General features: G+C 42.7%; 1 protein-coding gene across 1 annotated transcript in view; it reads left to right on the top strand.

Moving 5' to 3' along the window:
* Positions 1–287: 287 nt before the first annotated feature.
* The window catches only part of LOC144766739 (protein-glutamine gamma-glutamyltransferase 6-like), an 88,448-nt gene continuing 63,863 nt past the window's right edge, over positions 288–24,872 (top strand). Inside the window, exons 1-4 of the mRNA XM_078650489.1 lie at positions 288–390; positions 12,585–12,761; positions 14,671–14,913; positions 20,070–20,188. Of these exons, the coding sequence (XP_078506615.1) occupies positions 384–390; positions 12,585–12,761; positions 14,671–14,913; positions 20,070–20,188 (546 nt within the window). The 5' untranslated portion in view covers positions 288–383. The remainder of the gene's footprint in view (positions 391–12,584; positions 12,762–14,670; positions 14,914–20,069; positions 20,189–24,872) is intronic.

Raw genomic sequence — 24,872 nt, 5'->3', positions numbered from 1 at the left:
GCTGCTTAGTTTCACAGGGAACTGGTTTGACAGCATGATAAAACCAAAGATCATGCTTTAAAAGATGCCTGAGGTAGCAAGCAGCAGAATGTACCTCTTGGCACTGATCCTTCCCTGCCCTCTGTGGTCTGGAGAAGATTAACCAACTGCTGTTATGCAAGGTTTTGTTTTGCAAAGGATGACTACATTTATTAAGATGATCAGGAACAAAGCCCACTGCCTCACCCACTGCATTCCACATGGCTAGCCTGGCAGATAGCATTACAGGTCGGTTATAAATACAGACACTGTTCCTTGCCGGTGGCACGCTCATCACCCTTTTGCTGAGCTCCAAAGCAAAAGATCCACTTGCAGGCAGCCGTGAAGAGAGCACGGAAGACAGCATGGAAGGTGAGTTCGATGGGGCACATGTTTCACAGTTTTCTTGACTGTAGCTCTATATTTCTCCCGACGAGTTTGCCTCTTTAAAGACATGCTTTCTTTTCTCCCGCCAATCAGTTCCCATGACATCAAGTTGAAATCAACCACTGACAATATTATTATATTAGCTAAGTGTGTCATATGACCTTGTTAATCATTATAATGCATATTATGAAATCACTGAAACCTTCAATCATGCGCGCCTTGAGATACTCGCGGGTGAGTAGTACGCTTCACAAATCCCTGATTGATTGATTGATTGATTGTCGGCCATTTTGTTTTTTAAACAAACGAGGGGCATATTATCAAGGGGGTTTATCTCCGCTTTTTTGGCTTTAAAAGCCAAGAAAGCGGAGATAAAATGATCTCCCTATTAACCAAGAAAGCGGAGATAAAATTATCTCCCTATTACCTAGCTGTCGCTAACACCAGTTAGCGACAGCTACTAGGAGATAGCGACCATCTTGGGCCCCGCTTTGCATGTCAGTGAAATTTATCAGTAATGACATGCAAAGTGGGCGTGCCAAGATGTTAGCGACTGGAAACAGTCGCTAACATCACTATCTCCTATTACCAACTTTTGGAGATATTCGCGCTAAGCGCGATTATCTCCAAAAGCTAACACCTGCCCCTGAGCAGTTCTTAGCCATGTTATCCAATGGTAGGTGGATAACATGGCTAAGAGCATTAGCTCGGTAATGCATGAAAATCGGTGACTTTTCAGCGATATTCATGCATTTCGTCCGATTTTTATCGCTTAGGAGATAAACCTTGATAATAGCAAGGTTCCTAAGCGATAAAAATCTCCGAAGCTCGGTGATAAAAATATTGCCGCTAAGCCAACATAGCGTTAATTATCGGTAGTTGTTGGTAATGTGCCCCAAGGTCTTTTAATCCCAGGAATTCTTACTTGGATACATGGTGGTTGGGTGAATGCGCGGTGCATTAACTCCAAGTACAGGTGTGTAGTAGGAATATAGCTGTGAGTTGCAGGGCTTGCAATTACTTCACACTTTTTAAACCAATTTGGAAAAGCAACTCCTGTTACTTGACGACAGTGACGTTTAGTGGCTTGGGTGGTACAAGAGGATTTAGTTGAAATCTACTACTGATGAGGTGGTAAACATATGCTGCAAGTAGCGGGGGTAACACAAAATGTTGGATGTGACTACAGAAATTCATAGCACACATTCCATAATGTAACTGTCCAGTCATTTATGAGTCACTCCCAAAAAACCTTGGAGCAGATTTACAAGCCCTGTGCTCCACTTTTGCGCCACCATTGCGTCACTTCTGTGACGCAGCGGCGGCGTAAAGCTAGCGCCATGCTGTGGGGGATTTACAACGTGACGCATCTAGGGATATGCGTCACGTTGTAAAGCCCTGCGCCACATGAAACCTGCGTCAGGTTTCATGTGGGCGCTCCGGCACAGGGCGGTGTGTTCCGGTGCAGGAACGCCTCGGAAAAGTGCCTGAGTGAAATCTACAAGATTTCACTCAGTCACTGACCCCGCTGCGTCAAAACCTTGTGCCTGCTTGAAGCAGGCGTAAGGTGTGATGCAACATGTGCAAGATAGGCCAGGTTGGCACAGTGCTGGATTTGCGTCGCGCCCGTGACACAACTCCAGCACTGTGCCAAAGTTACGAAGGCAGATGCGACACACATCTGCATTTCCTTGTGCCATGATGCTTCGCATTGTAACTGCGGTGCATCCATGGTGGCGCAAGGATCGTGATGCGTGTCGCACGTTTCCTGGCGCATCCCTGCTGATTTGCAGGGATGCGCCAAGAATTGTAAATCTGCCCCCTTGTGTTCTACTGACATTAGCGCTTTGACCAGTTGCCATTTTCAGTGCTCCATGGACGAACTACCTGGCATGAGCGACTGGCAATGTTGGACCCCATTGTGCTACAGAAGGTTTATGCATGTGTGTGATATCCCGGGTTCCATGGACTGATTCTTACTCCAAACGCCATTCAGATGAGAAAGACAGGGAGCTGAGCTCCATTTCTTGAAAAAACACACCTACTACCTGATTTCTTACCTCTCTGAAGGTGTGAAGCTTTCAGATGAAGAATTAGGGGCCCTTGCCAATAGTTTCATGTCACTGTTGTTATTTATTTAGTGAGTTAATAATTGTGTATTCAATTATTTCATTATTTTGAGGTTTTTGCTTAAGCGCGGCTAAACCGTATGTCTGTGACAAAGCGCTGTACAGGAAAGTTCAATTAAAACAATTTAAAAGGACAATAGATAGCAAAACAGCATAGCATAGCATCACAACACAACATAGAATACCATAGCCTAGCAAACAAACCTAAGCAAAAATAACAACACATAACACTATATCATAGTATAATAATATAGCAACAAAGCATGTAATAGCATAATAAAGCATAGCATAACATAAAAAATACAACAGAATTTCATTGCATAACATAAAACTGCATAGCACAGTATTCAATTAAAAAATATAACATAGCAAAACTTAGCACAGTATTGCAGGGCATAACATAATCCACCATCCTTGCCTCCCACCTTCCAGCCTTTCCGTGAATTTGTCACATTTCTCATTCTAGGCAGAGGAGGAATCACCCACACGCATGAGGAAAGATATAAAGATTTATGGATGAGTAACAGTGAATTACAGAGATGTTTTTCAAGGAGGAGTTTTTGAATACCATCAAATAGACAAGGAGAGCAGAACTTGAGTTGTCTATGATGTCACTAAGAACTCTGAGGTGAAACACATTCCCTTAGTTCACTTTTTACCCATCTCTAATGTTATGCTATGTATGGTCCCCAAAATCATCTGCCCCAGCTTTCAACCACTGCCCAGGGGCAGAGGATAATGGGAGAGCTATACATAACATGCTCACTCTTTCTGGACGCAAATGTGAAAAATAAATATTTTACCTGCCATCCTTAACTAAAACCCACTACCTTCCCTGCCTTCCTTCCCCCTCCTGCCACTGTGCTTACAGATTTCAAACAAAGCAGGCAAGCAGCGCTGCGCTGACAGGCTTTCAGAGAGACCTGCCACCCAGCCTGGAAGGACTTATCATATCACAAAAGATAATAACCAGTTTCATTATCAAATGTTGTGATGCCATAGCAAGGAGTTATGACTTTCAGAAATTGAAATAAAACATAGAGGCTCTCTATGAAATCCATTCATAACATAATCCTATGCAAACCCCAGGGGCCTGATTACCAGTCGGCAATTTTGGATGCGATAATTATTGCATTGACGCCATCGTGTTTGGAATTTATTGGGTGTTATAATTATATCACTTATTCTGAGTTTTTGTGGAATGACATATGGATTTTGGTGCAGTAAGTACCAAAATGCACATCTTATAGTAAATATTGTACACCTTTCCTCCATTTATATCCTAGCAGGCTTAATGTGACTAAATGTAATTAATGGTGAGGTCTTTATTGCACCCTGTAAATGCCATACAACTCGGAATTGTGACCTCTACGCAAACAGCAATATGCAAATGGGTATGAAATCCCAGCCCTGCTCATAACCAGGGCTTGAGACACCACTCTCCTTCTATCTAAAGGACAAATAACATGCACACGAAATGAAAACAACACAGCCACATCAGTCACCAAAAACAACAGAATCATTTTAGGTTTTCCACATCCACCATCCACCACCAACTTCGAATACATACCTCCTTTCCAGTTTGGAGGCCTTCCATCACCATGATCTAAAATGAGCTTACTAAGACTTTCAAGTCTGAAACGGTGTGTATAAACCACCCTTGGCTCTTTCAATTACCCCAAGACAAAGAGCCCTTCCAAGGCTTCCACTTGAACTCTGACCATCAGCTCTTCTTCCTGCTCATATGCTTCTACCAATTTTCTCTTGTGTCAAGTGACATCAACTGCATTCTCACAACCCTCACATCCTGAATCAAACCCACCATGCGTGCCAAAAAAAGAATGACTACCAAACTCAGAAATCAGTAAACTGAGGGGGGGGGGGGACATTAGGCACTGCCAGTCTGAATGAATGTTTCATGTGAAAGATCCTAGTTATATTGTAGAGCATGGGCTGTAGTGTGCTGAAACAAACTGAAAAAATATAAGTTGTCAAAAACATTTGCTTAAAATATAGACTGAGAAAATTTTGAACTGAACATTCATTTTGTTCTACACAAATTTTGAGGATTACCTAATCTAACTACCAAATTCTTTCACTAAATATGCTAGTACCAGAGACTGACTACTACATTTCAAGCTGATGATAGATAGGTGGTAAGTGATTTCGGCTGATTTTAGACATTTAAAGTTACTCAATATTTTAGTAGGAAGAGAATTATGTTAGATTGAGGTGAAAGACTCATCGCAGTGACTTTCTGGCTACTGTCAACTACCTGTGAAGCTTTTCCAAGTTCCCTAACATCCTGGCCCTTTTCCTCACCTGAAAAGTTAGAAGTGGGGTCTCTAAATGCCCACCAGGTTAGTGCCAACATTGCCTACAACAATTTCGTTGGATGTACAAATCTCCTTTGAACAAGCTTATACTGCCTCAGTGTCTTTCCAACGATGTTCAAACTATTACATGGTCCTCGGACACTCATCCGTGTATGGTACTAGCGGTCTGAACATGATTGGCCTGTTACAGCTACATTCCACTGCACCACTTGCCCCTCTTAGAACAAATCAAGAACTCCATCCCACCAGAAGACTTCAGATCATCTGTTCAAGCTCTGGTATTCTCCTTCACAGCCAGCAGCAAGACCTCACCCCTGAAGCCACACTGCTCGACGCAGCAGTTGGTAGCAAGCACAAATAATTCAGGTCATTTAACTCCACTCCTAAGGCAATTCTATTGACAACTGCTAGAGGTGTATATCAATTTCAAGATTACATGCATAACACACAAGGTGTTACACTCAGTGCTTTCATTCTACCTGCAAGAAAAACTCCACCCCACAAAGAACAGACACTAAGAAAGACAAAGATCAGACACTAAGAAGGAGATAAGCAAGACATAAGACTTAATGACTCCCAGGAACCATTTCAAAACTCCTTACCCTGGGGAAAGTCTTAAAACACACTTTAAGAGATTATTTCTTCTTTGTATTCTCTTGCCATGTTGGTAGGTTCCAGTAATATTGGAACCTACCAATGGTGGTCAGCCTTGAGTAGTTTGTTAGAAGAAGCTATCTGTGCCAACTCCTTCACGCTACTAGGGGATTTGAATTTTCACTTAGAGAACAGCTCCGATCCAGACACGCAGGATCTCCTGGAACTGTTACATGGGGTGGAGCTAAAACAATTGGTCAGCGGCCCAACTCATAAGGCAGGGCATACCCTGGACGGGATTTTTTCAAATCACCCTAACCTAGAGGTTACAACAGTTCAGCCGGTCTCCTGGTTGGACCACTCAGCAGTCCATTACAACATCATCATAGCCCCCCCTACCAGACCCAGTAAGGCCGAAAAAAACCCTAAGAGGATCAGGAAATGGAGAAACATAGATGGCAAGACACTGGAGGGTCTTCTGAAATCCTCTTTAATGCCTACCTCAGGCAACGTGGAGGAAGCAGCTACAGATTACACGAACTGGCTAGACGCCGCCTGCGTGCAACGCGCGCCCCAACCATCTACCATTCCACTCGTACAAGCCCCTCTGCTCCGTGGTTCTCAGAACAAATTAGGAACCACAAAATCCTCTGCAAAAAATTAGAAAGAGTATGGCGGAAAAACTATAGGGAAGAGGATAAAAAACTGCTCAATGCAGAGTTGAGAGCCTACAAGGAAATGATCCGCCAGGCCAAATGTGAGTTCTTCTCTAAACGTATCAAAGAAGCTAACAACTCTTCTAAGGAACTATTCAACTCAATTTCTTCCTTGGTTGCTCCTAAATCAGTTGATATACCACCCAGTCGCCAACTTTGTGAAGACCTGGCCAATTTCTTTTTGAGCAAGGTAGGAAGATCTTTTATCCCCTGGACAGCCAAATCATGATTAACGCCTCAGACTTCACTACCGATACTCATTCAGAGACTAATAGGAAACATGATACATTAGAGAAGTTTTCCCCTATTAGTGAGGAGGAGGTATCAAGTCAGCTAATGAGGATAAAATCAGGCTCCCCTCATGACCCCTGCCCTGCCGCTATTGTTAAACTAGGTCCTGCCACCATTGCTTCAGGTCTCACCCCTCTGTTCAATGTCATGCTGGACAGAGGAGAATTCCCCCTGTGCTGGAAACAAGCCTCTATCTTGCCCCTTTTAAAAAAGCCCAACTTAGACATAGCCGACTTGAACAACTTCCATCCCATCGCCAGACTTCCCCTCCCAGCTAAAATCATGGAGGGAATTCTAAACAAACAGCTTAGCACCTTCCTGGGAGCAGGAGATAAACTGGACCCCTCTCAACACGGATTCAGGGTGAGACATAGCACAGAATTGGCGTTGACTAAATCAGCCGAAGACATTCGAAGGGTGCTGGATGCGTGGGGCAGAGCCGCCCTGATCCTGCTAGATTTATCAGCGGCCTTCGATACGGTCCACCACACATTATTTGTGGACCGATTGCGGGCCAGCGGGATTCAAGGAAAGGCACTTGACATCTTGAAAGCCTTCCTCTCCGGTAGGACTCATTCGGTGGCCCTCGGGATTTCGAGTCCGAGCTATTTAAGCTCCCATGCGGAGTCCCACAGGGTTCATCCCTGAGTCCTACTCTTTTTAATGTCTATGTCTCCACCCTGGCGCCAGTGATTAGATCCTTCGGATTTGATCTTACATCTTACGCTGACGACACACAGATTGTGGTGTCGCTGAGTCCGGGAGAACTGGACAGCACAGCAGATCGGTTTAGATGCTGCATGCCGGAGGTGAGCAACTGGATGGCAGGAAACTGTCTCAAGCTCAACTCTGCTAAAACAGAAGTGCTGCTGTTTGGAGCAAGAGACAATTTCTGGTCCCCGCGTTGGTGGTAAAGGTAAAAAATCTGGGAGTTTTGATGGAGGACTCCCTGTCCTTTAGGCCACAAATCAATGCTCTGTCTTCATCCACCCATTATGTGCTCAAAACTATCATGAAAGTTCCGCCATTTCTGCCAGTGGAACACAAGAAGACAGTAGTGACTGGGCTTGTAATGTCGCGGTTAGATTACTGCAATGCGCTACTACTGAATGCCCAGCAGGGACTTTTAGATAAACTTCAAATCCTGCAGAATGCAGCAGCACGCTTGATTACGGGCACCCCCAAGTTTGTCTCAGTTTCTCAGGACCTAGTAAAGCTCCACTGGTTGCCAGTTCGCAAGAGAATCATGTTTAAATCACTCTGCATGATATTCAAGGCATTGTATGGCATGGGCCCCCAATACACGATCCCTCTTTTCCAGTGGTACAAGCCAGTACCTGCTCTAAGATCAGCCGAGCAGGGGCTGGCCGTAGTCCCGAGAGTAAGGAAAGCCCGCTGGGGAGGCAGAAGTCTATCCCTGGGGGCTGCTAAGGAATGGAATGCGTTGCCTTCCAGCCTCAGACAGATTCCCGATCTGCTTAAATTTAGGAAAGAACTCAAAACCCTGCTCTTTACCCGCTAACCCCCCTATCCATACCCGCTAGTGATCATTCAGCGCCAGGACACCTCTGGGTAGCAGCGCGCTATAGAAATGTCAAAAATAAATAAATAAATTGATTCCCCCATAATTCAGTTTAAAGTTGAACTTATGATGATGATCGATTGAAATTGAATTGTCATATGTAAAGTGCCACTATGGATAGTGTTGTGCATTATAAATGCAATAAAGTAAAAAACTAAAATAAAACTAATAATTCTCTATACTTTTTACTTGCAAATTATAGCTCTTGCAAATGTTCACACCTTTACGTGCTTCGCTTGATTTACTTCGCATCTCTGCAGTTTAGACTGTTAAACTCCAATGTTTTACCAGGCCCCTAGGGTTCTTCATGTTGGATGACATTAGTCTATAAGGTGTTGTCCCCATCACTGATAGTACTTTCATTTACTGTGAAATGCACAGATGAATGTTGCTAAATGATCAAACTTCGATTTCATTCTCCAAGATCTCGGTGAAAATGCTTCCTCTCTTATCTAGCTACTCTCCGACATGAATATGCTCGTCTTAAGAAACACAAGAATAGGGGAACCTTCAATTCCACCATTTGTGAAGCAAGGGCATCATCAATCCATTGACAGGTGCAGAGAAAATTCCTTTTCCTGAGGCTAGGGGGTTCAAGGCCACTGCACCATTCTACAATTCACTAATATACCACATGGAATACATGTTTACATCATTCTATACTAACATCCTACTTCCTACTAGTGTGGCAGTTATTTGAATTGGATATTCACTCTTGTCTTTGTGATAAGAAGTCAATTTATGTTTTCTGGCAAGCAGTGAGTTGACTCATTCACTAAACGTTCTGTGCCAAATGGATCATGCCTGCATCCACCACTGGCAAAATATCCAACGCATCTGCTCCACGAACCAACAATCTTGTCACATCTTGTCAATTCAATATTTCACTTTAATATGACAACAGGTGTTGAGGTTTCGCCACTGCTGATACATTTTGGTAACACCCTTGAAAAGTGTGGAAATCTTGCCGGGTAATAGCTAAGGACATTTGCAATGCATACGATGTGAGAAGAATATACTATGAGTTTCTATACTTTACTATATTATACTATACTTCTTCCCAGCACTTAATTGGTGGTTGCTTCTGTGGGTGGTGTGCAGAGGCACTCACATTTGAGGACCTGGACTTATTTTTAATCATCAAACTTTAATCAGGAGCAAGAGAGAGAAAGACAGAAAGGTGACAAATAAGTAGGGCAAGAAAGATATGAAAGAGAGATTACAGGGATTAAAAAGAACCAGTAAGAAAGATATGCAGAGACGGAAGTATAGAGTGATGCAAGAAAGAAGCATCAGATGTAATCAAGACTGTGCAGGGTTAGTAATCAGCAACCACGTCATTGGGCAGAACTTGCCGTCTGCTACGAGAATAACTTTAGGCTCCTACACTATTATTCTTTTACATATTAAATGCTGCTGTTGCCTCTGTCCACATATGCTCCCCACTGACAAAATCACAGACTGAAGAAAATTGATGTTCTTGATACCTCCCATCACCCATGAGCTTGCCTTTGACATACATATGTGCTTAGTGTGGAACTAAATCAACACTTTCCGGTGCATTAGCTAAGGGTGGAGAAAACCTAGCCTGCCTCTGACTAGTCCAATCTTTCTAGGAAAAGCATATAACTGTTGAAACATAGGAATTTTTCTTCACAGGCTGGTGCTTCATTAAGCCTGGTAGGTTTGAAGCAGTGTTGGTTTTACCTAAGGCATGCCTGAAATAAGAATAACTGTGCCTCAGCCATACTAGACTACTGGATCACCGTTCTCCTAGGACAGGAAATATTTCCTAAGAGAGCAGTGCCTCTGAGATGAAGGGTAAGGGAAAAGCAGCGTGGTTCTCAAGCCAAATACTACGTAATAATCACCCTCTCAATTAACTCCTTTATGCACTCTGCTGAAATAATTACTTATTTTGCATTGCTTCAGTTAATTTCACAATCCATACTTCTTTTCCATTATCTATATATTTTATCAAGTATTATTTTCATAACATTGCGATTGAGTGAATTATCCTACCACAAGGATCTCATGTCTCTTCTTCAGGGGGTATTATAACATTTTGGGGCATATTATCTAGGAGATGCGATAATTATCGCAAATCGCGCTTAGTGCGATTTACTCTATCACTGGATTACATCGCCATGGTAGCGACGTATCATGAATGTTTTCCTAACAGGCAATGTAAATCCAGCAATAGAGGCCACTTCTCAGGAATAGCGTGTGAAATCCAGCGATGATTTCACAGCGCTAAGGAGAAGCTTGCTGATAGGGGAGTGTGGACCTAACCTGGCAATCCACCTCCCATTATCAGTATGCCTAAGTCACTTTTGTTTAAAGTACAAATTGGTTCTGTCAGTGTTTTTTCAATTGCTTAGGGCAAGTAGCAACGGCTTACTTATAACACATATCAATGATTTGCATAGAAAAAAATAACACACAGCAACATTACAATTCAATACTGTATTCAGAGAAAATAAAATAATCATGGCTGTTGCAATTTACAATTTCAATTGCAATAAGAAATATGTGACTGTGGGGAAAAAGTGACATGTGGTGATTGGTGATAAGGACAGTACACTATATACAGAAACAATTGAGCGTGCAATGAATAGATGGGAGAAAGATTTTATAAATATGTATGTCCTTATTATTTTAGCACATATGCTTCAGGATCCAATGACAAATGGGGACTGTGATCAAGAGCGCTGTGTAGACACATACAATACACATATTGTAAATGTCTACACAACGCTCATGATCACAGTCCCATTTGTCATTGCATCCTGAAGCATATGTGCTAAAATAATAAGGTCATACATATTTGTCACTTTTTCACCACAGTCACGTATTTCATATTACAATTGAAATTGTAAATTGCGACACTCATCAGAACACTCCTGGATCTGTGGAAGTTACAGAAGAAAGACTATCCTGCCACCAGAGAACTGTCTTGCTTCTTGAAGGACTGCCTAACTGTCTGAGAAGGAAGATTGGACCTGCCTGTCTTTATTTCAGACTATCAGAGTGACTTCAAGGATCAGTTGGCTGAGCTTCTAACTACAGGGACACAAGAAGCTCTAGAGGCCTCACTGCAACTGCCCAGATGACCTACTGTCTTTGGATCTGCAACTGGACCTGCTTGAGCCCTGCTGACCTCTGCTGCATTGAGTCCAGATCCCTAAGATGTGCCTCTCGAGGTCCTGGACCCTTGGATGGATGAAATCAGTGTGTACCCCTCCTAAATAAAAGTTGAAAATACTGAGGTTTGGGCTCCTCATGTCCGTGAATGAGCCTGTATGTGATGAAACTCTGCCACTTGCCAATGCAAAGCTCCAGTAAAACTTGATCTTCATGCCGACAACTGTCTGCAGCAACTGGCACTGCAAGAACTGCACTTCGTGCTATTGCAACAACAGCCTCTGATGACCTTCAATGTGAAGCCACAGCAATAACTGTCCACTACACTTGACCAGCTCTCTGCTCTACAGCAGTGACCATCCACGATGCCCAACCTGCTCTTCTCGCCACAGTAATGATCATCTGAGGCAGTCAGTCTTCTACTTGGGGTCTCTTACAACGTGAACGGAGTTATTTGTGCCACATTTGAGACGGTAACATTTCAGCAGGATTAACCTGGTCTCTTTATCTGACTTGTAGTCTATTGTGGTCAGCCTGAACTTGAGACTTCCCCCATGTCTAGCGCAACCGGATGACCACAGGTAGTGCTTTGTGCTAGGAGGCCCCATTTTCACTTAAAACTGTAGTTCTACTGATTGGATTTTTGTCGCCCTGGTATTATTTTATTTATTAAAATTTACTCTATTTTGCTAAATTGGTTTGGGGTTTTTCTTGTGTTGTGTTTTGACTATATTACTGTTTGTGTCATGCATAAATACTTCACACATTGCTGCTGTGTTAAGCCAGACTGCTTTGCCCTAAGCTCCCAGAAAGTTAAGCACAGGTTAATTAACAACTTTTGTGTTTCACCCTGACAAGGTTTGTGGTTATTGCTTGAGTGAGGCTTCCACCACCCTCAACCAATAACCCAACTACTTACACACACACAGAGATAGCAGACTCACACACCCAGATGCTCACACAGACACACTAACACAAACAGAGACAGTTGCACACACAAACACAAGTGGTCATGGGTAACTACAGTTTGATCCCGTGGACTCCAACTTTTTACTACTTGCTTCCTTTGCGTCCGTATTTGGAACATCATCTGTGACTATGGCACCCAGGCCACCCAGGCCAGCAAATCCCCTCTGTGTCGAGTGTCAAAGTAGTTTGGAAACACATCTTGGTTGCCTGATGAGCATCAGGTTTCTGCTCTATACTGTATATAGTAAGATCTTTTGCTCTTTTCTTTTACAGAAACTTGTATTCGTATGTAAGTGTATTAAAACTACCTGCTTTGAAGTGATTGGCTGTATACTCTCATCTTTTTTTATGCAACTCATACTTTGTTACATAACACAATCTTGCTGCTTCAAATGAGAATCTTTTTGTTTGTTTGTAGCACTCAGGCTTTTATCCGTGAACTTCCAGCTTGCATCCAATAAGATTGCTCACCACTGTGATGACTTGACAAGCAACCCAGAGCTGATTATAAGGAGGGGACAGCCCTTCGACGTGCTTATGAAGTTCAACAGAGCACCCGTGGCTGATGACAGACTATATTTTACTATGTCAACAGGTGAGCATCTGTACTATCTTAACTTTCAGATAAAAAAGCAACATCTGTCACAAGGATCACACCTCTGTCACACCCTCAACTCATAGTCAAGCAATATTCTTGGGGCTCTCACCTCACAGACAGTTTATATTATGAGTAAGTGATTGAGTGTTATGTTGAGTGAATAGTTCCCCGATACGTCTCATCAATTCATTCCACTATTAGACTGGTTGTCTTCATCACACTTACATTTCAAAACTTTTATTTTGGATTTTTTGTTTAGCGCTGCAAATCAATGGTGGAATCCTCTGAACACTAATGTCAGGGACACACTAGCCTCAGATAAACAAAAATCATTGCATTCAATCCACAACTCATAGATTGCACTATTTAACATGTACTTACTTCATATTTGACATATTGGTTAGGGTTGTCACAGTGATTTTTCTCCCAAGCCTTACATTGGCCTAATAAAATCCTTGTAAGAAATGGCACCAATGCATGGCAACTACGCATGGCATCTACTTGGCTTTTGTGTCCTTGGCAGGAAGACTCCCACTGTAACCAAAACGTATTTTTGCAGACAACATTACTTTGGTGATGTCGGAACCATAAAGAGCAGATTTGTAAAGTTGTCACAAAATGCAGCAGTCCAACAAACGTTGCTATGCTGAGTTGCATGAGAGAGAGAAAGCAAGACAGACCCATTTCTGCTAAATTATTCCTTCCTCTACAAAATACTATGTTTAGATAAGCCTTAAAATATTTCCTACAGTGCAGCACACATACAAATTAGGAGAAATTAAAAAAATTATTCTTTTTCATGCCAGCTTCAGAGAGGCATTATTTTTGGCACAATGCCCTGGCACCAAACGTTAGTAGATAGGGCTTTGTATCAAAATCAATGGGTGGTTGTATGGGAACAGCGATGTGACATAAAGCAACGCAAAGCCGCACATGTGCTATGTTGATAGTGTAAGGCTATATTTGAGTGCAAGTAAACCTTTGTGCTTGAAAGTATATCCCAAATAAACATTTTGCACTGGCTTGGTCACTTTTGTCACTCAAACTCGATGTAAAATGTTAGTAAATTTGCTCCACAGTTAATGTGTATTTTGTCCACCTTTTGGTTGCTAATGGTGCTGTCAGTCCCATAGTCACTTAGCAGAAAAGAATAGTCACATTTATTTTAAAGACAAGTAATTTGCAGCACACCACCCCAGTGGAATAAACCCAGATATTTGTGACTGGGGTGAATTTTTGCATCGCTCAGCATTCCATCCATCTTTTACGTATACTTTTTGTAGAGGTAATGTTTTTGGTCTAAGTTCCGGTCAAGCGCCCTCTACCGATCACACTCTTACTTCATACAAAGGTGAGAGCCAGCCTAGCTATTCATTAGACAAACACATGTGAAGTAGTGTGTAAGCACAAACATACAAATTGCAACACAAATTCAAATCATCCATTTTAAGTGCATTGACTTTCCCCTTACATACCTATGAACAATTCATATTCTGATGCACATTGTTCATTTAATTTCTTAACACATCTCTGCTTTCGCACTGGTTTCCAGCTGAAATGCCTCAGCTTTTGTATTTAGATGTACACATCTGATTATTCTAAATTTAAAATCACATTTTAATGCTCTCTAACAGACTCACAAAGACTGGCACATTTATATAGTCAAAGTACATGTTAGCAACGCACAAGTAACAAAAGAGCTTCAGCTACTTCATGCAAGCGTTTGTTTTAAATCTGGCATGAGTTAAGTGAGAGATTGCCTAAGCTCCTTCATGCCACTTTTTTTTTTTAGGTCTGGCATGAGTGAAGTGAGAGTTTGCCAAAGTTACTTCATGCAACTGTTTGTTTTTAGGTCTGGCTTGCGAACAATGAGAATTTGGTCTCAACATTCAATTTTGTATCACAGGGCCCAATCCTTCTGAAGCAAATGGAACAAAGCTAACCACCCCTATGACCAGTTCTGCTGCCAGCGGCTCCTTGAGCGCTGTGCATGGACCTGTATTTACCAACCCCCTCAAGGTCACCATGACTATCTCAGCCGATGCCATCGTTGGGCGCTACAAGATGGGCGTGATCATCTCCTCTCTGGGCACCGTCACCTCCAGCAAGCTCTTGGACTGTATTGTCCTTTTCAATCCTTGGGCTTCAGGTAAAGGATGTGCATGTGTACAGCAGTGCTCAATGCTTAAATTGTAAAAAAAAAAAAAAAGATTCCTTAAGTGCAACACAAGAGGGTTGCCTCATTCCAAGACTATTCAGTCTTAAATCCAACTCAAGCCTCTTTCGTCCAACACCAGACACTTTCTGTCCATTGTCGCAGGAACACCAAGGCTTCAGGGTGTTGTTTCCGCATCTTATTTCTTTCCTCTGCCACCCTCCACTTCCTGTTTGTTTACCACTCTTGTAAGGCATTTTTCATCCCTGATTTATCTTTCTGTTTTCCTATCTTTCTCTTCCTCTTTATTTCTCCCATGCACTCTCTTCCTCACAGCCAAATTCCGATGATGTGCAATAAGTCCTGGTACCCACAAATGAGATTCTGCGCCCATCCCCTTCAACCATCTGGACAAAGTAAGCACTGGCGTTAATTGCAGTATGTCTCAGTATCTGTAGCTTCTCTGTTGGTTATATCCCGGCAAGACCTCAATTTGAGATAGTTTATTGAAAATGAGTTATAAATGAGAAGTATTACAAAGGATATAATGCTTCTGGACGCAGGCCAACGTGCAGTAAAATATAACTAATTTCACTTGTAACCAGAAGTATCCGGTAGTGGCTGGTGTTGTCGAAATGTGGTGGGGCAGGGGGGAGAAGGGGTCAGGAGGTGATGGACGACAAATGACAAAATGAAAAAGAACAATTAAAAAAACCTTACCTGCAGTCGGCCGCGTCATGCTCTACTGCCCCTCTCCTCTGCAGGCACAGGCTCCCAGACTCCCCTGCGGCCAATCCTGATGCTGTTCTCATGCTGCTTGAAACAGCGACAAGGGGCTCTGAATTTGTGTTCCCAGTGAGACTGGGAGCTGTGCCTGCTGTCTCCAACCCTGCAATGCAGCTCGGGTTGGAGACAGCTTCAGTGCGCATGGCCAAACCGTCATGCGCACAGATCAGTGCATGGTACCGTTGCCAAAGACTCAGCAGGAAAGGAAAGGACAACTTAAATGATAGTAAAACGTGTATATTATTGTTTTACTTTCCTGATGTTTTGAGGCAGCTGGTGAGGGGTGGGGGGCATGGTGGTGACACTGGAGGTATCAGCTACTTAAACCAACATTTCAGGATCTTAATTGAACTTCCAGTAAGTACCCCCTCTTCACAGGAAAACAGTTCTAAGTTTCTTAGAGTGACTAAGTGGAAACGTAATCTTATTTCTCAAGTAACATAAGGACTCCCTGTCTCTGTCCACAGATCCCTTTTATGTTTTACTCATCTGCAAATCATTCCTTTACTGCCCAGCTCACATATTTAAATTAACCTTTGCTGTGTGTACACAGTGCTTTCTGAGCATCATTGTCAAATACCTGGCCATACACCTTACGTGACAACTGCAATGATACAATCCGTTTCTGCTCATTAAGTGGAATGACATTTTGCCGGTGGCCCACTCAATGTCTACTATGAAATACGTAATTTTTTTGTCTTTTACTATAATTTGTCATTGCTTCTAGGTGACATCTTGTTGCTTTACTTTCCTTTAGGAAACACCAGCCCTGCATGGTAGCACCCCCACAAACTATACTTAGCATGATTTAGTATCTCATGATTTATTTGTGTGTGTGAAGACAAGTACAGTTGAGAGTGTTCTATAAAGTTCTACTCTATAATTATTTACAGAGTTCATTTAATGCAAAGAAAGAACAATCAATTGAATGCTATGGGGAGGGCAGGTTTTGCTTTCTGAATTGTTGTTTTCTAATTGCTTGTTCAGAGTTAGCTGCATATTTTGGCTTGTCATAGAATCTGATTTATCTTATCCTATACCTCTCTCCTACTCCCTCACAATACACAATCTGTCAAAACTCCACTTGGAACACTCCAGAGGTATCATAATAGATATTGTTTCCTCTCTCCCACTACTAGACAACCAATTAGAACATTGGAATGATGGTAGCTCCATTGAAAACAATGGCGTGCTCCCGGCTTATAATGGCTGGTATAAGCCTGGCGCTCCAACATTCCAATGTTTCTTTGTTCACAACTCTGACAGTGAACAAAGGCTTCAGGGAGCCAAAGGGGATTTCAATCCTCTCGCGCTCCCTGAAGGCTTTGTTTTATTTGTTAGAACATTCTGTCCTCAAGTGGCAGAATGTTCTAATAGCCTTATAGCCCTTCGTAGCAGGGCTATACTGGCTATTAAAGTCCTGCTGACTTGTTAAAGTCCCTCGCCTTCGGCTTGGTCATTTAACGCTGCGGCGGGATTTTAATAGCTGGTATAGCCCGCTACGGCGGGTTATAAGGCTATATTAGATCATCACACATATGGTTCCACCATAGCCTCCCAATGGCAATACCATGCAATCAAGATAGAGGGCAAAACTGTCTACTGGGAAACGTGGGCTCGGAAAGGTATTTAGCTTGATAAATGACCTGGTCTCACAAACCAGCCCCACCCCATTCTCATCTCTGCAACCCCACTCCATTCTCACCTCTGCAGCGGAATCTCTATCTCCCAAACATAGACTTCTATAGATTCCTGAGATTGAAATACGCTTTGAGCAGGTTGAAGCTTCCACACCACCCAGACCTACCGGACCTCCTTGGAAAACTTGGAAGAGAGGGCCACATCGCTTCACATGTTACAAACTCCTGGGCACACCCAACACCCTTCCACTGCGACTCTTTACCCAGAAATGGAGACCGCACACACAACCAACATGTCATCAAGTGGATTTCACTGACAAAAGGTGGGGTAATATTGGGTAGTCCCCCTATTCATTAAGAATCACATCAGCTCTTGTACAGTCAAGGTTCTGGTATATTCACAACACTTACTAGACCCACGCCTAAACTGGGGCTAGGAGACTCGGACATATGCAGGAGATGCGAGAAGTCAAAGGTGACCTACAACACATGTTCCTTACCTGCAGAATGTCTTACCAGCTGTGGTCGAGAATACAATCATTAATACAGAAAATCTCAGGGTCAGCAACAGAAATTGACTTCTTAACGCCAGCACTGGGCATCCGAGCTAACTCCCTTTCCTCCAAAAATACTGGAAATACTGCATTACTAGTGGATCTCCTCATCTCAATAGGGAATAAGACTATAGTCGCAGATTGGAAAGTGACATCCCAAAGCTCTCTTGACAAATGGTGGAACCTACTATACACGATCCGAGGGGCTAACAACATACTGCACTCTAAAATATATACCTCCCCAGGACCAGACATCTTTGGGACTCCTTAGACAAATACCTACAAGAAAACAAACCATCCTGAACTCACCTCAAGTTCTAAACCTACTCAAGGATTTGTAAAGGTCTCTTTCCCATCTTTTTGGATACGCGCATCTGAATTATGGTTCCCCCTGTGGAAGTGCGAGCCCAACCGAGTGTAGCCTCCCTTCCCAGCCCTCTTCCCCTTACCTGTGTCTCTTTCTTCATCTTTCAGCCTCTCATTCCTATATTCCTATCTCTCTCTCTTTATTAGCCTCTCACTTTGCCATGTTACACTCCTGCCGATCCAGGATCCATAGTACACCAACGCAGCACTTTTAATTCACAATGAACGCAGATCTTGTTGTATCTCATTAGGTCTCCCACCATGCTTGTTTAAGACTTCTAATCAACGCTGTTTCTTCCTCCAGATGGATAAAAGGATTGTATGGTATACTATTTATTTATTGTTATTTAGTTTGTCTTTTTTATATGGAAATAAAAACTAATTGACCAAAAAGAAATCATGTGTGATTCTAGGGAATGCGCATATTACACCTTTTCGACGTAAAGTAGTGCATAATGCTACTTTGAATTACTTAAAAGCTACTCTACAGTGCAAAACAAGTTTGGTGCTGCAAGGTAAATCTCAATATAACACTTCACTCTGGTTTGCATCATTTCTGTAATGCAGTCCTAGTGCAATGTGTTTGTAAATCTGAGCCTCATTATTGATCGTAAACCCAATTTGCTCCTGGGACGCTGCAGGATTTGGAGGTTCAACATGTAAGCAGTCTAAATGTGCACAATTATGCCTTAATTGTAGTGCACCGCACCGGCAACACTTGTGTTGCAAAAGATAGCATGAGAACATGCATGGAAGGCGCGTGATAATGACCTTGCATGTTACGGAAGCAAAAATTCTCTACTGGTTGTGAGAAGGATGTTGCATGTTGGCCATTGCCTCTCTTCCCATGCATGTTTACAGAGCATATTCATACCCAGCAATGTCCTTGAGTGTATAATGTCTTTTAGAATGATGAGAACTTCCCAAGCATAAGTGATTATCAGACAGCTATATTTTGTTAATTCGTCAAACACAATGGGAAACCCTCACTATAACACTTCTGTTATATTGCATAACAATAATATCACATCCACCACATCAAACCAACCACAAAATTGCATGGTACGTTTAGCTAAGTATAAGTGGAGGTAAGAATAGTGATTATATTCTTCCCATACGGTCTAGCAGTAGGTTGATATTATTGTTACAGATGTAGTCTCATACAACACATTTAGGGGCAGATTTAGAAGCCCCTTGCGACACTTTTACGCCGCCATTGCGTCACTTTTATGACGCAGCGGCGGCGTAAACAATGCGCCACGTTGCGACTTATTTACAACGTGACGCATCTAGGCAGATGCGTCACGTTGTAAAGCCCTGCGCCACATGAAACCTGCATCAGGTTTCATGTGGGCGTTCTGTCGCAGGGTGGGCGTTCCCTCGCAGGAAAGCCACGTAAAACTGACGCAGTGAAATCTACAAGATTTCACTGAGTCAGTTTTACAACGCTGCTGCGTCAAATCCTTTCGCCTGCTTGAAGCAGGCGTAAGGAGTGATGCTCCACGTTGAGTATGGGTGACCCCTGTGCCTTGCAGGAGTCGCGTCGTGCTTGTGACGCGACTCCAGCAATGTGCCACCCGTACACCACAAGATGCATCACGCATCTGCCCTTCTTTGCACCATCGTGCGCCGCATTGTAAATGCGGCACATCTGTGGTGGCGCAAGGAGGGGATAGCGTGACGCATCTGTTCTGGCGCATCCCTGCTGATATGCAGAGATGCGCCAGAACTTGTAAATATGCCCCTTAATCTGTGGGAACTTAGTAAAGAAGGAACTGACAAGCTCCACCTTTGCTTTTTCTAGCTGACACTGTGTACCTACCCGATGAGGCTAAGCGGCAGGAGTATGTTCTGAGTGAGCATGGAATCGTGTACCAAGGCAACGTGGACCATATTGCCCACCGTGGATGGAACTACGGTCAGGTAAAGATATCTGTGGAAGAGCAGCCCAGGTTGAGAAGGAGCACTTGTGGATACGTAAATATATTAGTGTTATAATGAAGCAAAGTGCACATGATGCCACGCTACGTGGTATTCTGAATTTGTATTTTACAGAGATGTGCAGTAAGGTATGTATAATGTGAATCTTTTTCTAATCTCTCCCAATCTTAAACAGAAATGGGACCTGTGTCACAATGAGGTGAATGAATTTGCATGACATTACACAATATAATCAAGGAGAATGATAGTCATTAGGGATTTTGTTTTATTACCACCAAGCTCGAAACCAGGCTCTTGTATCCAGTGTATGGAATGCTGCCAACAAACCACATCACCTCACAATAAGTAATGGGGTTATATGGGACGGTGGTTCTCCATAAGTTAAAAGAAATTCCAGAAGTGACAATATATTTTTTAAGCGCAAATGTACTTTTCTGTCATCTTTCCACTGTACGCTTTTTAATTTCTGCATGTGCAATACACAATTTAGATGCATATATCCAAGATTACCATGGTGCACTTACATTCAGTGGTGCCAGATGCAAGCTTTTGAGCAAAATATGGGGCCTGGCACTTATTATTTTGCAAATTAAGCACTGGCTGATTAATACCCACCAAACATGTATGTTTGTGCAGAGCCATCAACAATTTGCACGTGGATGGCCATCCGGGAAATATTTGAAAGCTGTCTCTTGTCAGAGGCAAGAGTAAAGCTATTTTCTTGCAGAGTTGGCATGGTGAACAAAGGAGCAAGGAGTTGGCATGCTACCTGGAGCAATCCCCAGTGGTTAGACAAATTGCAAGCATTCTTCCCATCATCTTTTGTGTGTTTGATGTAACATCCTAAGTGGCAAGGGTGTGCCGAGACATGAGTTATTTGCTCACTGCGCCACTGGAACCAAGCTACATCCGACTGATGAACCCCAATTAGGGCGTAACCAGTCTTGGGTTGCTTGTTTTCCATTTCAGGGAGGACCTGGCCAGGCGGTTCATTCTGGACTGTTCCTACTGGAGCAGTGTAAAGATTTATTCACATATGACTAGGTCCAAAGTGAGGTGGAATACTGGGCAAAAGAACAATGGATTGGAATACTACCTGAGCGGTTGCCAGTGGTTAGACTTGTTCCAAGCATCCTCCCATCGCCTTTTGTATATGGGAATGGAGAGAAGCCACATTCAAAAGTGATGGGGTTGTATGGGGCAGTTTTTCTACATAGCTTAAAAACATGTTCCAGAGGAGGCCAACAATATATAGGTTTAAGCGCAAACATACTTCTCTGTCATCTTTCCATTGTGCACTTGTTTAATTCCGTATGTGAAAATACACATTATTGTTTCCTGCATCACACTTTTATGTTATGCTTGCTTCATTAATGTGAGTTCAACATGTTTCGTTTCTCTGGTCCTGTGCAATCACCTATTGTATTACTGACATAATAACAACTTGCTACACAATGTATCCTGCAGTGTAGCACGAGATTAATGATTTGAGAAAAGCAATAAAGTATGTTAAAAAACGGTGGAAATACACATTTTAGATGCATATATCCAAGATTACAATTGCAATGTCAGGACTATCCTGGTGTAATTTACATATGTGTAATGGTAGTTTGCAAGTAGAATCCTACAATTTCCATTCTGTGAAGGCGGAATGGACTTTGCTCTTACCACCTAGGTGACCAACAACTTTTAAGAATTCAGATGAAGAACCCCTATGAAATGAGCGACAGTGAAGAATTGTTGAGCTAGGATTTGCTGTCACGAGTGCCTTAGCCCAAGTTCTTGTTAGCAGAGACTATTTAAGGCATTATCCAAGTGGGTTATTACCCAGCCCCATCCCCCACCCCCGCCTTTCAGGGGGCCCCCTGGGAGAGTGAACTTTCTCTCTTTTACCTCTGTCTATTCCATTTCCCTATCTAAACCTCTTGCCGTTCCGCCTACTTCTACGCTTGTCTTTCCAACACTTGCCATCTTAAGGATTTTTAGACATTTTTCCACTGCGACCCAGTTAAACTTTAATATATAATTTAGAATTGTTTGACAAGATGCGGGCTTGAGGCAGCAGGAAACGTGTAATGAAATTCAAAATTCGTTGCATACAGGAGCCCCCAAAATATGCGTTTTCCAGGCCCCCCATATCCTGAAGATGACACTGATTGTTAGAGATGTTGCCGCCTGTGTTAGTTTCTTTCATTCCCTGTTTGAATGCCTGACCTGCAAGTTGTGTTAAAATCCATTAAGGCTTTTAGTTTCATCTCCATCCCTTGCAGGAGTCGGTCATATTTCAATTGACTTGTTAATGGCAGGGTGTTGTCGTTGTTTTACTCTTTTAGCCTCTTGCAGTTAGCTGTCAGCTCAGCACAACTCTTTGGTTACTCGTAAAAAAATGCAGTCTGGAAACGGTGCCGCCTGCACGTACATGGTATAGGTTGACGACGTACTTAACGACTTAATTACTATTAATTCGCTTCTGGAGTCACTCCTGTGTTTATCAACATTTTTCTGCACACCAGCCCTGGGTGTTTTTCAAGTTCTCGACCTCAGTAGAAGGCATGCAGCGTGACACCAAGGCGTTGTTGGCAGTTTTCAAAGGACTAACAAATAGTCCTTTGTGCCTGTCTGTTTTGCAAATATATTTGAAACCGAGCCAAAAGGATTGCTCGCCATTAGTGTTTTCCTTCTAATCTAGTTGTAGAGACATTTTGTGTCCCTTTGTTCCTTGGTGTGGCATCTTGCAGTGACTAGAGTAAGACAGCTAACTACAATACCCATAATGCTGCACTTTCCTCGTCTCTTTTCATTCCTTTCCATGGCTTTTGGTCTTTTACAATTGAATAAGTATGCTTCTATTTCATGTATTCCCGAACGTTTTGAACATTGTCATAATAAAAGAATATCAATATAGTGCTTTATGACACCACAAGGATGCTTCAGAGCGCGCAAGGCGAAAAGGAGTGACAAAAAAGAGGGGCCAGGAGAGAGGACAAGAGGGGACAAGTTAGTGGGGAAGAGAAAACGCCTTGTGGTTACAATGGTCTTTCTGGAAACACTATTATTTCATCAGATGGAACAATAGTGTGTGGGACAGCCATAGTCATCTCAGTGGGACAGAGATGGGGAGTTAACGGAGAAGGGACGCGGGGCCATAAGTGGACAGAAGAAGGAAGGAAGGAGAGCTGGGGGTGAAGGGTTAAGGCTGACAGTGAGAGGAAGCTGCTGGTTATGTAGGCTGATCCTTTGGTGAAGCTTGGTATACCGGATTTCAGTCATCGCTGGGGATGTCTGTTGTGGGTTGAGACCACAAGGAACGTTTTCTGCATGGGTCTTTGTTTGTTCTGGATTTGTCTTGCATGATAAATGCTCTTTGATAGCGTTCAGTCAATGTATGAGATCATTCAAAGAGGTGCGACCTACTCCTATTGGGGGGAGTCATAGTTGAAGCTACATTTCAACATAGGTTTTGATCATTTCCTGTTGCTGACGTTGAGGCCATGAGTTTATTCAACATGGCTTCTCTGGACAAGGAACTTGGACATGGAGTCTGTTGAGAAGAATCTGCATCTTAAGCCCGGTAATTAAAAAGATCACTGATTCCAACAACCCCGTACTTACGTCTTAGCAAAACAAATCCTACCCTGGCTTGATTTCCTCCACTTTGTTTGCTTTCCTGGCACTCACAGGAGGATAAGCCTTAATCAACTGTGAATGGTCTTCAGACACTTCTTGAACATTTCCTAAGTCAACTTCTGGTGCCTTTTTTGACAGCAGCATAAGGTCCATCCACTCTTTGGTAGTTGGTAGATATACATATTACACATTAAGAACAGTTTTGATGCCTTGCTTTTAGAATACCCATTTGCTGTTCTACATATTATGATTCTCAACAATCCAATGATGGTTCACTGCTTGGTATATCATATATAGGTAACGACTCACAAAGTGGCCAACTGAGTTAAACGTTCACTTATGTCGTTAACTGTGGGCTGCAGGTTAGAGTTCTAATCCTTGCAGAACCAACTCAGCGGTTATCATGAAGCACAATGTAAACACAACCTGTCATTACCTGAAAATGAGAAAACATAAGGAAGTAATTCTCTGATCACTAACTGTTCACTGTTTTGCTGTAGGGTGCTTTGTCTTGTTCCATTTTCAACTGTCTCCCTTCATCAGAATTCTTGAGGGTGAGTCTTAGGGAAGGTGCAACTGCCCACTGTTTCGCAGTCAAAATATTGACCCATACAAAAATTGCATCCACATTGTCGACTACCACAAAGTAAGTAGATGTAGAGTTCTGAATTGCAAATGTATACTTTCCTATATATATTCAGGTCCTAATTTACAATGACACATCTGCATAGATGCTTCACTTTCTTTGCACCAGCACCAAACGTTCTTGCCCCACCATGGATGCGCTGTATTTACTATACAGTGCTCCATGGCGCAAGGATTAACAGATGCATCAGAAATTCTGATGCATCTGTTGGCACAAAAGTGATGTATTGATGGAGTTGCTCATGAATGTGATGCAACTCAAGCACTGCGCTACAACAGATAGGTCAGTCCCATTCGAAAGGCCCTGCGCCATTCCTTATGCCTGGTCTTAGCAGGCTTGGGGATTTTGATGCAATGAATGCGTAGAGTGACACAGTGAAATGTTGTAAATTTC

Source organism: Lissotriton helveticus, chromosome 7, assembly GCF_964261635.1.
Source record: "Lissotriton helveticus chromosome 7, aLisHel1.1, whole genome shotgun sequence".
Classification (NCBI taxonomy): Eukaryota; Metazoa; Chordata; class Amphibia; order Caudata; family Salamandridae; genus Lissotriton; species Lissotriton helveticus.
Note: the sequence above shows the minus strand (reverse complement) of the source record. Positions and strands in the feature narration are given on the sequence as shown.